Below are 15,049 nucleotides of genomic sequence, written 5' to 3'. Positions count from 1 at the left end.
AATCACCCACCTGCAGATAACTATGATGGAAGCTCAGGAAGCTGTTTGTAATATTATCATCTCAGAAAGCTGCTGTTGCATAGCAGAGCTGCATCTTAATGAGCTTGGAGATTCACCACACACAGAGATGCAACAGGGAAATAAATATGAATAAACCTAAAAGAGCTTACTGGCCCCGGACAACCTTCTGTCTGAAGGTAGAGTTTGTAACAGCTGTAAAACGTGCAGTGCTTTCTGAAACGAAGCATGTCCGATTCCACTCAATGCAAGCCAAGAATATGTAATGCCCATGCAGAGCTTCGGAGATGGGACATGGAAATCAAATGTGAACATTTTCAACATGAAGCTTTGCGGCTAATCCTGTTTTACGTTGCATTTTACTGTTTAGTAAATCCTCATCCTTAAAATATACAGATACTTAAGTATTTCAACACATTGTCAACTCTTATTGAAGGTTGTCGTTTTTGCATGAAAGGCATGAAAATCAATTAACCAATGCACATCATTGTATCATTCAATACATCCACACAAGTATTTGCTCGTTGCTTTTGATCGGTTAGACATCCAATGACAAAGTTAGCAAGCAGTCAGGGAATCTGACTCAGACATTTCACTCAAGAGTTTTATTAACATCTAAACTGAGCATGACACAGTAAATGTTGCACGTGTTCGATGTTCACAGAGGCACAACTTTGAATAAATGCTCCTTGTGTGTTGAGCGTAAAAACACTGCTGACATCGTCAAAGATCCTTTAAAGTTGTATCTGTGGTCCTTGTGTTGACAAAGTGTGGAAGCTTATTTTTGATATTTTCACTCAAAGCACAGCTACACAGTGTTTTATTAGATTATCATTTAGTAAAGTAGATTAGTATATTCTGACTATGCACCACTCCATGACATTAAATGTTTAATGCTGAAGCCGCTTTTGTTTGAGCTGGTGTGCATTGTCCGTGGGCTTCAGAGGCGTAATCTTGGCTGTGCTGATATTCCACTGCTCTCGCTGAGTTGCACAAAGCCAGACTGTACAGTATTAATCAAGCAGGAAGTTGTTGTCACCCTTTATCAGTTGGCATATCTGACTCTTTGAATTGAGCGTCTGAGCCAGCAATCACAGCGAGTTGAGCCTTCTCGTGACGCTCCAGGCCGGTCACCAAGCCCCGTGGCAGACTCCACAGTCGGCAGAGGCCCAGGAGGAAAGATGATTGGAAAGAAAAAGCAATGTAGGTCAGCACAAACGAGGCATCTTTAAAAAAAAAAAAAAAAAAACTGTCAGAACCAACTCTGGAGCTCATTCACCATTTCCCTGCGTGCGGCTTGTGGCTTCAAGCATTGAGCTGATTTAAGAGAGCTCATGAAAGGAAACTGAGGAGGGCATCACAGTGAAGGTGACAGTGATCAGTGAAAGGGGGCAAAAAAAGTGTGCCCATTATCAATAAACGTTTGTTTTTTTAATTACTGATTTTATCACCACTGCTGAAATGGCTAAGAAATGACCACATCCTCTTTTGCTTCCTTCTTTATGCATGGATTTATAAATAGAGGCAGACTTGGTGGATAAATCTCAAGAGGAAGGTAGCCGAGGTCTATTCAAAGAGCATCAACCCAGTCGAACACTGTAGATGGCTCCATTAGTTGTATTAGCTGGAGTGTCGAGGGGGGTGGTGGCCCGGTGATTTGTCCCTGTTGGTGGGTAGCGCTGAGTGGGCTGACATCGAAGCCTGGGCCTCATCCATCACAGGACATGGGACCTATATTGTGTTTCATGGTCTCCTCTGGCTAGTGTATGATCAGCAAGTCCCAGATACACAGCATGTTTATGGAGAGGCCCTCGCCACCCAGGCCCTGCTGGGAGCTCTCATCTCTCATGTTCCCACCCGTCCATCTACTTTCCCTCCCTAACCCTCTGCCTCCCGTTTCTCTCCCACCCCTCTCATCAATTTCCTCTTTACCCTCTGCCGCTCTCATTTTGTTTTTCCAATAAGACTTTTGTCTCCTCATCTCGCCTTCTTTTCTTCGCCGCCTCCTCTACCTCTCTCCGTCTCCACCTTGCTTCAATATCCGTGCATGTTTTACATGTTTTGTGAGCCGATCTCTTTTTCTCTTTCCACCATCTCCTTATTCACGTATCTACGCTCTCCTAAGAATATTGAGCGATGTCATGATGTGATGATGCTACATCAGCTCTCCTTTGTTGCAGTCGATGATTTAAACAACTTCTGCCTCGTTGCTGAAGATCAGACAAAGGAGGTTAATAAGTGAACAGTTCTCTTGCATAACTATATATCAGAGTTGCTCATACGCCCGCTGTCTCTAAGTGCCAGCAATATTTGTTTTCGCTGAAAAAAAATTTCTCATCCAAACTCAATTTTATTTCCTCCTTTTTTAATTTGCCTGGATCATTAGGAAGTAAATGTTATACAGACTGTATTGTCATATGAGGTTATAAAAAATAAGTGCAATAAATCTTTACTACTTTATTACTAATCTAAAAACCTCAGGCAGGTTAACTCAATTATTTTGGCATGACTTCTAGAGATCGATAACTCAAAGTTAAGAAGGTAAATGGCTTTTTTATTTATTTTTTTTCCAAATCAGCCAGATAATCCACTTTCTTTCCAAAGGTAATCAATCTGTGTTGAGTCAGTTTGGACTCTGAACGGCCTCGTTAAAGTCGTTGTTATACCTTGTAGTTGGATTGGGGGGGGGAAGAGTCACGGTGGCTCGGGGCTCAATCTGTAGAGGCAATGCAGTATTAGTGTGGAGGCACCTTACATGGCAGACATTATTACTAGTGTGTGCATGATTTTGTGAAGAAAAAAAATCGTTGAATGTGACTGATTGTATTTAAATGGTCAGCATGTGCTCTATAGATAAAGTCAGTTTACCACAGTGAGGACGTTACGGAGAAGCTGAGACTATAATGTTCCAACTCTTGGTGTTGTCTTAACTAATTTGTCAGATTTGTAGTTTCTTTCAGCAAAAAAAACAAACAAAAAAAAACAAAAACAGTGATGCAATTTAAAACACTCACTGTGCGCCATAAAATAAATGAATGGATAAAATATTCAACGTTGTTAACAAATGACATAGTGTGAGCATCTTTTCTGCATATATTATCTCTTGCAATGATATCATGATGCTAATGTCTTAATATGTTTGTGGTGCAAGAACTGCTTGAAATGTCTTCCCTTTTTCTGTGAGTCAGAGTCCCCTCTCGTCCTTTCTCCTGCAGTGACTCTTATAATATACATTCATCAAAGCTTCATAAGTGAAACGCATTTCATTTATTCAGTTCTATTTCATTAGGGCTGAATAGAGTCTCCCAGTGACAATGCTCGTGTTACACAGGAGGAGATAGCATGTCTCTGCATTGTCCCCTTGGGATGTAATGGCCTGCTTTGTCCAATTACACAGAAGCTTTGAACTCAAAATGAGGGCAGGGGGTCAAAAGTCGGATTTTCAGTTTTACTTCATGAGATCGAAGCACCCGTTCTCCAGAGGATATTGCCCCCGACCTTCATGAGGATCACGTGCCTGTGCCCATGTGCTCATTTGTTTTATTTTCAAGACTCGCTGGTACCTCGTTTGCATTTCCCAACCGTCTAAAACGAGACGGGTAAAAATCAAGTTTCTTTCAGCCTGATAATCCAGACGGTTTTATTAACAGAGGAAGACAGTTACTCCATGGTTGCACATTTCTGGCTTTTCGCCTGTTGTTTTGAGTATAATATGGCTGGAGGTAATTTTGCACTTCTTTTGCACATTTATGAATCAGACGTTTGTTTTTGTTTGTTATGTCTTGTTTTTCTTTTGGTGGGGGGGGGGGGGGCAGCAGGAGCTCACACTCACTGTGGTATGTTCTGATGTGTTCTTTGCAGGGTCACAGGGGGCTGGAGGAGTGTAGGTATGAAGAAGTTAAAGACTATGTTTCAAAGGCTTTCGAAGAGCCTGGTCCCTTTGCCCCGTGGGCCTTTTTTGCTATTTTCAATATATGCCCCTCTCAGCGGAGCTTCCTTGGATTTCGCTGCCCTCTTTTTGAAGGCTCCAGTTACTATGGTTACTGCAACACAGTGTAAAATACGCGATGGTAGAGTACAACCTTAAGTGGGAGCACACTTTTTGGTTGTCATAGTTACGACAACCTCTAAAGGATGAATTATGTAACTGATGTGTTTTAAGCGAGATAGTCTCGAAGCTGGCAGAAAGAGGAAACATGCACTAGGAGATATTTATGCTTGTCTGTTTCTATTGTTGATCACGGGGGGTTTTCCTCCAGCAAAAACTTCTATTTTCTAATAATTTCAAAAAAATGTTCAGCCATAATATTATGACCACTTTTCTAATATTGCATGGTGTCTATGGTCTTTACATTTCAACGTTTTGGTGTTGGCAGCAGATCCTTCCTGGAGGTGGAAGGTAGGGCCTTTATGGACATGGCTTGTTTGTTCAGCACATCCCACAGATGCTCTACTGGCTTGATATGTGGAGAATTTGGAGGCCATGTCAACAACCGAAACTTCTTCTGCTCCTCAAACCATTTTTGCTGCATTTCTGTCTTTGCTTAGGCTGCCCTATATGCAACCAACTATGCTGCACAATGCATCTTTATTGATTACTCTTTCTTTCTGTACCAGCATTAACAATTTCAGCATGACCCTGTTGCCTGTTCATTACTATTACTGACCATTTTTGATAGATACTGACCCCACAGACAGAAAACACCTCATGTGAGATGCAGTTTTGATGCTCTGACTTTGTCGTCTAGCCATCATTGAGCCACACTTCTCAAACCTAATCAAATCCTTTAGTTGTATGCCTGTATTCTTTGTTTCGAACACAAAAAAGTTGCGGAAGGAAACGTTCATTCACAGTCTAATAAGTGTTGGATTAATTTTTTTTTTTTTTATACAGTCGTGGTCACATTTGTGTAACAGTCATGTAACAGCAAGGAGAATATTTCTGCTGTTCAGGGAGAATGGTCAGGTGAGTAAGATACTTATCCTTCCTAATCATCCCTCAGCGCTACACATAGTTATTTCAATCACGTTTCCTCAATTTCTCTACATCTCTGGACAGAAATATATATATATATATATATATATATATATATATATTTATTTTTTTTTATTTTTTTTTTTTTAACATGTCACCATGTCTGGGTGGGATATTATGTAGTAGCTGTGCCATGCTGCAGCATCCATGTGCATGCATGTGTGTGCACGTCTGACAGTGACTAAATATGTTTATTTTCACACATGGATGAACTCACCTCTCTACCACACCCAACATCCCCCTGGCCCTTGCAATGTCAACAGCCCTGATTCGAGGACACAATGTACCGCAGCAGGTTTGTCATTTGCCTTTCATGTCATTTGTGAGGTGACTATGATGAGCAGACGCCACAACTGCACATTTATCCACCAGTGAGGTGTGTACAGTTCATTAATTCAGCTCTACTGCACATATCAACTCAACGTAGAGAATACAAGTATAAACCAAGAAGAATCCTCTCATGATTTGTGGGTATTTCTATTTATCCTGTTACTTCACAGCTGGAAAGTTCCTAGTCCAAATCCAGAGTTTGTCTGTGTGGGGTTTACATGTTCTCCCTGTGCCTGCTTACATTTTCTCTGGGTACTCCACTTTGTCCCCGATCCATGCGTCTTAGACTAACGGATGATGGTAAATAATTCATAGGTTTGAATGTGGATGTGGGTCTGTCTGACTTGTGACCTGCACATTGTGTACTCTGCCTTTCAGCTGGTGTTGGTTAAGATAGGCGTTATTCTCCACATTATAATGGTGTTTATATGGTTTTTATTTTATTTTTGATGTTATTGTTGTGGTTGTTGACAAATTAAGCTATCTCCTCTAAATTAAAGCATGATTTTACTTTGATTTACTTCCTATTAATGTACGGACAATTTATGTTAAGCTGTATTCTTCTACTCTTAGAGACATCATCCACCAGATTTCCCCCTTATTAACTGCCAGTTAATCTCCAAATCCAGTTGTTTTTAACATATTGTCTCTTTTCGTGTTTGCCCTAGATTACATGAATAGCAAACATTTCTGGCAACAGCTCAGTTCATTCATTGTATAATTTTTTTTTTTTATTTCTCTATTGGCTATATTCACAGGCACAAGTGGCAGTCATTGACACAGCATCAGATCCATGCAAATTCTACTTTCCAGTTTGCTAAATGCATTATCAGGCTGGAGCAGACAGAGTAGTGAATGTGTTTCGATAACGAGAGCTCAAGTGAAAAAAGTAGTGGCTTTTTTTTTTTAGTTTGGCGATCAGCCTTGTGATGACAGTACATTATGAAAATGAATGAAATGAACGGTGAAGTGAGCCACTATTTTATAACACGAAGTGCTAATGCAAGGGCACATTGACGTCCACATTCAACTTAGAGTCACTAGTTAACCTAACAAGGGTTAAGAAGCTGGAGATTAAATACCCAATTAAATATCTATCAAATTAATAACATAAGGGGCCACCAGGTGAACATGCAAACTCAGCAAGACACAAATATGGTGACAGCGCCAACCACTGTGCAATCGTATCACTGTGTCTAGAGTCTGTCTACCACAAAAGAAAGAGGAATTCATAATATATGTAAGGCTGCATTTGTGATATCAATTTTTACAGGCCTGTGAGCAGCGGCACTGCATGTTCTCAGCACGGCTTAGATAATTTATTGGCACATCAGTATGGTGGGATGAAAACATCTTCCGTGTAAATAATAAAGGAAATGCCTTGCTGTTTACATAAGGTTGATTGTTTGGGATCCATGTGATCTCTGCCTTGTGTGTTGGATGATGATTTAGTAAATGTCAGTGGTTTGTCATTAAAGACAGCTCTTCTTAGCGGCTTCATAGAGTCTTTCAGTAGAGACCCAGCAGACAGGAATATTTTATATTCTTCAGAGTCAAAGTGGGAAATCTCCCTGCAGATAGCCCCCGCGCAGTTAAAGCTGGGCTGTTTGTATTGGTAGGTGAGAGTAAACATTTGAAATGGGTTTTTATGACTGCATTGTAGCTGCAGAACTCTGTAAGCATAAATATGTCAATGACTTAGACCTGGAAAAAACCATTTGATGGTCATTTTGTTTCCAGATCGAATGTCTAACTTCATATTACGTAAAACAGTGTCTGTGTTTCATGCACAATTCAGGTGGATTTGGATTTAGTCTAGTATGAAGATAAATTCTTCTTTTTTTTTTTTTGCTGTCACTGAGCCATAAAATCTACCCAGAATACAAACAACCCAAATTGCATTTTCATGAAGTGTGCTGCTGAGATTTTAACATTGGCAGCAGATACTCAGAATTACTCCGACTGTGCCAAAAAACCAACCATTTTCAAATTGTTCCCACACGCCAAAACAATCACATGCTCAAAATCATAAATATGGAGAAAATAAAACTCAGATGGATCACATTCACGATTTAAGATACTGTTTGTTTGTTTGTTTGTTATTGTTTTTTGTTCAAATTAAATAAAGTAAACTTGTTTTAACTGTGATTAAATATTTCACTAAGTCATGAAAGGACAGATGACTACATTTTCAAAATCTTTTAAGCTTTGTCAACAACAAATCAAACTTCTTTTTTTTTATTTCCAAAATACACAAATGTTTTCTTTGTGCCATTGTAAGTCTGATTTTGGCTTTAAATAAAATGTTTCATTAAACTACAGTTTTATTAATTTCCACAAAGTCAAAGTAAAAGGAGCCTCATGTTTCATGTATGTGCAGCCATTCAAGAAAACTAAATAGAAGTCAATATATGATTCACGCCTGAAGACAAACATCTAATCATTTTAGAATCACAGGATTATATTAGGGTTTTCTTTGTAAACTGAGGAGTTATGACACTAAGCGCTCTTGTTTTTAGGTGAAAAGGCAGAGTGCTACAGTGCAGACTGGAGTCAAGTCGGTGTCAGTGTGACCCACCAGGCTTTATACTCTATGTGTGACTTCCATGTGTTATGTATTTATTCAAGGTAACACCTTTCCATGTGGCGTGTTCGGAGTCAATCTGAGATGCTGCAGCTGAATGTTTTTAACTTCAACCTGTGAACATTGAGTGAAAATGATGCATTTCATGCGTCTTCCTCAGCCTGCACATGCAAAAGTGAGCTTTGTTTGGCAAGCGCTTGATTTGTGAAATTGGTGAAGTTGGAAGTGAGTCCGTGCTGCATTGTTGTTGCTCTGACCTGCAGATCACAGAAAATAAATGCAGAGTGACGAATCAATTCTTTTCTCTTCTACCCCGTATCCTTTTTTTCCCTCTTCTTGCTCAGTGTCGCTCCACTTGTGCTTGTCTGTTTGCCGTATAACCCCTGTCTATCTCAAACCCCTCTTTCTCCAGCCTCCTTGTAGTTTACTTGCTCACGTAACTCGTCTGTTTGCTTCTTCTTTCTGCCTTGAGAGCATCTGACTCTTGAGTCCAACCAAATCTGGGCTGTTTTTCTTGCACACGTTTACCTCATCTCCCTTTGCTCTCCGACTTGTATTTCCTAAAGCCTGTGTGTGTTTGTGAAACAGTGCGTGCTGATGTCTCAGTCTCACATTAGTCTGAGCCAGTAACCTCACTTTCTTGATTCCATTAATCCTCTGAGTTTTAACACAAACAAATCCTCTTCTTTTTCTCCACCTCAGCATACACATAAATCTTCAGATTTATCCCTCTTCTCAGATTATCTTTTTCGACAAAGCCTCCTTCTAATCTCGATTCTGCTTCTACCTTTGTGTTTTAAAGCTCACACTCCTGTTCACGCACTCTCTATTTCTGTCTTTCCAACAATTGCTCAGTTTTTGTTTTTTTTTCCTCTGGGTGGTCTCACTTGCAGCTCTTTAGTCTTATTTGTCAATATGTCTAGACTGGCATCAGATCTTTGTATCTTCCCAAGAAGTTTCATAATAAGGTATTAATGCTTAATTTAACTCACATATTTTCTCTCTTTTTTTCTTTTCTTTCACTGTAATATATACCCCCCCCCCCCCCCCCTTGTGTTTTAGAATTTAGTTCCATATAGTAGTGTGATTTTATGCAGTTTTCAGACTGTGAAGTGACAGATGGTGTTGGAGAAAGTTTTACACTGGTGTGTGTTTGCCTGGGAGGTTTGCTTTCTCTCAAAATAAATACTCAAAAATAGTAAGCAATAGATTCTAGATGGTGGTGTGAGTGACTAAATATTGGTAATGGCTCCATTAACATGCAATTGGCGGTCTTTCTTTGTTCCCTGGCAACGTGTCCTTTTGAAACAAGATAGATGAATTGTAAGAACAGTGTATGCCGCACACTCAGATGTTTCTGTCTAAAATGTCATTATGTGAGCAGAACTCTTTGTGTTTCAGCCCACATTGTGACAAGAAGCCCCAGATTACATTAAACAAAACTATGAGGACACTTTTTTGTAGGCTCATTCAAAGCATAAACATGTAAATACATTTGTATTTGTGTTTATTTTTACCAGAACTCCAGGTAACAAACCAGGCAGCAGTCCCAGAGGTCAGACGCCCGATGAAAGTGGACGTCGCCACGAAGCCAACTCTTCTGTTTCCGACTTGGCAAACTCAGTCACCAGTGACATGCTCATGGTAACACACAATGTCAGTGCAAAGTATCCGTGCATCTATTGTACTCACACATCTCCAGCTCATTCAAAGTCAGTTTTCAGCATTGTTGAACTCATCTATATTTAGAGAAGATGTGGGGACGCTTGTCAGCAGCAAAGGCATGTAAATTATAATAAATGAGACGGCACAGAGACTCCAGCAGTGTCTCCACATCATGTTTCCTAATCTAGAATGAACGTTTCATGAAAGTATTGAGGCAAGGAAGAAGAAAAAGATGGAAGTGGAAAACTCAAAAACATTACGTTCACCTATTATTATTCAATCATTATTGTAAACACTCTTATATGAATATGAGACTTCTTGAATAAGAAGAGATGGCCTGAATACTGTGTCGCCCGTCACTACAATCTGTGTTTGAGGTGTTCAGTGCGAGCTTCGAAAACAGTTTAGATGAAACGTTTCTGGCTTGTTCGTAATAAGATACTTTACTTAACCACCAAAACACTAAACACAAATGTTACAATTTAAACAGTTTATTAAGTTTTAGTTTTATTGCGGTAATTAAAGGGTTTTTAAAAACTTCTTTGGAAAGTACAAGACTTCCTAACCTTTCTCACACGACACAATATTGCTTCTAAAACAAATAATCAACTTTCCATTTCTTACTATCACAGCGTCTTCAAAAACATTAAACGGTCAAATAGTTTATGTTGCTAAAACTCTCTGGCACCTCTTCCAAGGAGGCCTACCTCACACTCACACAGCAATAATTGCTTCAATGTTTTTAGTCTTCTTCCAGAAAATGAATAATACATGTTTCAATGTTTAAATAAGCAACATTTATGAAATGCTATTTTTCTAGTTTGATCTAATGGGACTCAGCTCTAAAGGTTTGAATCTGTTGAATATAAAACACATTCTGTACATTTTTTCTATATTTTTTTATAAATTAATTGGGATCTATAAATGAATAATATATTAATCGATATATTCTGTAAACATTTCAGTGGAAAACTGTTCTAATTTGCTGAGGAACCGTTCTGTTTATCTCATGTAGATCTACTTCATAATTCAGCATTTTATACTGTTTCAAAGAAATTACGTTTAAAGATGCAAAATATGGGACGTGCATACTCTAGTCATTATCAAATCAGAATCTCTACATCCATTCAGCAATCATATTGCAATCTGTCTGGTGGAGGAGAAGCCAGATGAGATGTCCCACAAACCTTGATTCGGTTTGATGAAGTTGTCTGAGGGGATTTTTTTTTTTCATCCTCCCAAAGCGTTCATCACCCGCAAAGTTCTGTCTCCATCCCGCTCGGCTCACCCACCTGTAGAGCCTTAGAGTCAGCCAGGACTTAACAGTATCTCAGCCGACTGCAACATACAGTAATCATCACATCCCAAGTGAGGCACCGGGAGGGGAGGGGAGGGGACGTGCGCCTCGTTCAGTGAGGTTTGGTAGTTAGCTGTGAACGAACACGCAGTGCTGTAGGTGCTGTGAGAAGATGGCAGAGATGGGTATGAGCAGTGTGCAATTATGTGGGCTCCGTGGTGTGTCTGAGGAATTCACAGTGTTGGTACTTAATGATAATGCTCATTCTGGGCAGTTTTTGCCAAAGGCGTCTATATATTTCACAAACCCTCCCTCCGTGCTGAAAATACCCATCCTGCACTGCTCCGCCACTTGTGCTTCTATGAAGGGGGTGGCGTTTGTATATACAGAATGCTTTTCCACGGACTGTATCCAGAGAAAGACAAGTGTGAAATAGAACTGAGCGTGAGCGTATACATGCAGCTCTGTGAAACGTCTCAGGTAGTAGGGGATTGGGGGAGGACGGATGGGTGTCCTGTCATCATCGCAAGGTTGTTATCTGGATGTACTCTGACACAGCTTTCATTGCATGTGACGATCAAAGGGCTGTGGTGTAAATGCATTTCTGCCTCATTATCTAACGTTGGCACATTTGCAGCGGTTTCAATAGAGAGATATATAAAGTAGATGTTATTAGTTTGAAGGGCAGCGCGTGCAATATCTTAGTTTCTGTCAATGCCAATATAGAGATTTACAGCAGCAATTGTTTAGCTCAATTTCTGCTCAATTTTGATTCGTACTGAAAAATTAGAAACTGTTATATTTCAAAATATATTTGGTTTATTAATTTTGTAAAACAGCCGGCCACTGCTGGATTAAATCATTATACAAAAGGTAATAGTGCCTGCTTGTGATAATTTTGCGCTGCTGATTGATGGCAGTGTTTTGATTCAAAATGGACAACGGGATCTATGTCAGTCATCAAGAAGAGCAAATCGTATCTTGCTCCATGCTGGTGTAGTGGTTAGCTTTCACACCTCACTGCAAGGAGACCCCTGATGTTGCTTTGGGCCTGTGTGGGTTTTCTCCAGTGCCTTTGGCTTCATTCCATAATGAAAAGACATGCATGTTAGTGTGAAAATGTCTGTGAAAGTGTGTGAGCGTGTGTGAGCATAGATTTTCTGTGAGAGACTACTAATGGTCCATCTGATGTAAACTAGAATACACTGGAGTCCGCCAAAAACTAAATGTATGTGAATCTATGTTATATATGGGTTGGTTTTTTTTTTTTTTTAATTCTCTTTACATTATGTAAACTGCTGCCGCGTGAGATTTTCCCACTGTGGGATAGCAAAGTACTCTTGAACTTGAACTCTAACTTGGATGGAGTGGATAGATAAATTAAGGTTTCATGTTTTATCCGCCCATTCTATTCTATATCACATTATTCAATTCGGCACTGCTGAAGCAGATCCCTGCACACTATGGGTACAGGCAGGGATTTATCACCAGTCCATCACAGACGTGCACACACAACTGGTCGCTTTACTCAAATACATTTGTTGTACTGTGGATAGAAACTAGAATATTCACATGCCTACAGAGCCTCCACCCTGACTCAAACTGGGAATCAGCTCACTGTGATGCAACAGCACCAACCACTACATCACCATACCGCCGTGTCTCATGTTTGAGCTGTAGTATCAAGAGACGTCAATAATACATAGAATAAAGTTGTAGATTAACAATGACAATTAGGAGAATCATTGGCGGTATTGGCTTTTTTGTACAACAAAATTTCCTTTAAAAAAATTACATTACATTTATTTTTGTACTTTGTTTCGTTTAGCAATTCATAGTATTGACATTACTCAAGTATTGTTTGGGTTTTAGAAACAATATTAGAGAGAGAGATTTAAAGCTGAATATGGAGTTGGAAAGTACCCAATATCAGAGAATGGGGAAAAGCAATTTAGGGCAGCTGTTGGGTGGAGGACTACCTAATGAAAAGTGATCATATTCAGCACAGAGAACGACGCTGAGCAGCGCCATCTGAAATGTGAGGGAGAATACTGAATTGAATATTAAATCGGATAGCACTTTTTTAAAACTGGATTTATTTTTTTCCCCCTCTTGCCAGTCCACAGCGCGATCAGTCAGAGGGTCTGTCTCACAACAGATAATCCACTTCCCATCTCCACACAGCAGCACACAGTTTCCACCCTTATCACGCAGCAGACACCGGACATGTGACACAACATTATGCCAGTTTGCCAGTTAGAAGCTGTGTTTTTTCAATGCTGAAGTACAGATTTAGTGCCCCCTGTGGATCGGAGTCTAAATCTCTTGATTTGGTGGGAATCCACCTGTCTGCTCCACTGACAGAGATCTGTGTGTGAGCATGCTGTGAATATTTTGACCCTGTCTTCTGATAAAACTAGTACATCTCCCATGGTAGCATGTTCATTGAGGTCTACATCAAGGTAAAACTAATGTAGTGTGAAAGAAAAAGACAAGTACAAGATGTGTAAGGTCCACCTGTTGATTTTAATATTTAAGAACATGCCTAAAAAGAATGATAACACAGTATTGCAATTCAATTTGTCAGTCAAGCACATTTCAATGGGACTGTGAGCTGACTGTCTTCATTAAAGAAAGTGCAAATTTGGTTAATTGTTTTTCTGCAATACAAAACATAATGCTTGAGATTTAAACTTACATCCACAATAAATTGCCAAAAAAAAAGATGTAAAACACTTAAATGGTTACAGAGTTATCTCAGACCGAGTGGACTTTTTATTTTTAGTTATTTCAAAAGCAATCATTCAATCCATTTATATCTATTTTTAGAAGGCACATAATTGTATCCATTATTAGGCCTGCCACTGCATTCTTATGTCCTGGTTTCCTGGAGTAAAATGATTTTTATGATTATAACTGAAACAATGTTGATTTTTTTTCTTAGTTTAAAATGCTGTGAAACTTTGATATTTTTCAATGCTTCATTTATTACACATTGAAACAGTTGAAACTTAAAATATTCATTGTTATTGGTGTCTTGTGCTTTTTAAAGATTGTTAAAAAAAATGGTTTTCATTGCCATTTATATATAATATTGTTTGATGTCAGTCACACAACCAATTCAGACCAATTCACAAATATTTTAGAAGTTGTAGCTCAAAATGTCTCTCAATGTGATCTTTTTCCCATATGACTACTATACTAATCAGTTCTACTGTCCCACAACATATCGTTATTTCCTGTCTCAATGTTTAGTACAAAAGTTGATTCATATTTACTCTTACTGTCATTGAAATTGCCAAATTAATTCACTTGTATGACACATGTTTCAAAGGGCATTTACCGACTAAAACACTAACAGACAGCTTTCATTACTATCCATTAAAATCTTATCTTATGACATTGACCTTCTCCTCCTCCTGCATGTCTCAGCTGTCACCAGGTTCAGAGGAAGATGAGCATGAGGGTCCAATATGCGAGAAGCTGGGTCGCATTCAGTTCAGTGTTGGGTACAGTTTTCAGGACTCCACCCTCACTGTCAAAATTCTCAAAGGCCAGGATTTGCCCGCAAAGGACTTTTCTGGCACCTCTGATCCATTTGTCAAACTGTACCTGCTGCCGGACAAGAAGCACAAACTGGAGACCAAAGTCAAGAGGAAGAATCTAAACCCCCACTGGAACGAGACCTTCCTCTTCGAAGGTATGATGAAGGTCACTTTGAAGCTGTTCCATGTTTATGAGTATGACCCTTTTGCTTTACTGGCTTAACCTCTCTCTCAGGGTTTCCATATGAGAAGGTGGTCCAGAGGACTTTATACCTGCAAGTTCTGGACTATGACCGCTTCAGCAGGAATGACCCCATAGGAGAGGTGTCCATCCCACTCAACAAACTGGACCTGGCCAACATGCAGACTTTCTGGAAGGAGCTGAAACCATGCAGCGATGGCAGCGTGAGTAAAAGGGAAAGAGATGGGGTAGAGGAAAGAACAGGAATAGGAGGGAGGAAGAGAGACAAACATAAAGAGAAAGAGGAGATGGGACAGAATGTAGCGGGTGATGTCATTCCTGGCTGCTGTGATGCTCCCAGGGGAGATGTGGCAACTTGCTGGTGAGAGAAGGA

The 15,049-nt window shown here is 39.6% G+C and overlaps 1 protein-coding gene across 1 annotated transcript in view; it reads left to right on the top strand.

Moving 5' to 3' along the window:
* syt7b (synaptotagmin VIIb) overlaps positions 1-15,049 on the top strand; it is a gene marked incomplete at both ends in the record, with an annotated part of 100,282 nt that overhangs the window by 82,976 nt on the left and 2,257 nt on the right. The window contains 3 exons of the mRNA XM_080495377.1: positions 9,488-9,611; positions 14,362-14,629; positions 14,710-14,879. Of these exons, the coding sequence (XP_080351503.1) occupies positions 9,488-9,611; positions 14,362-14,629; positions 14,710-14,879 (562 nt within the window). The remainder of the gene's footprint in view (positions 1-9,487; positions 9,612-14,361; positions 14,630-14,709; positions 14,880-15,049) is intronic.

This window comes from Blennius ocellaris, assembly GCF_963422515.1.
Source record: "Blennius ocellaris genome assembly, chromosome: 1".
Taxonomy (NCBI): domain Eukaryota; kingdom Metazoa; phylum Chordata; class Actinopteri; order Blenniiformes; family Blenniidae; genus Blennius; species Blennius ocellaris.
The sequence above is the reverse complement of the archived record's forward strand: the minus strand, read 5'-3'. Positions and strand labels throughout refer to the sequence as shown.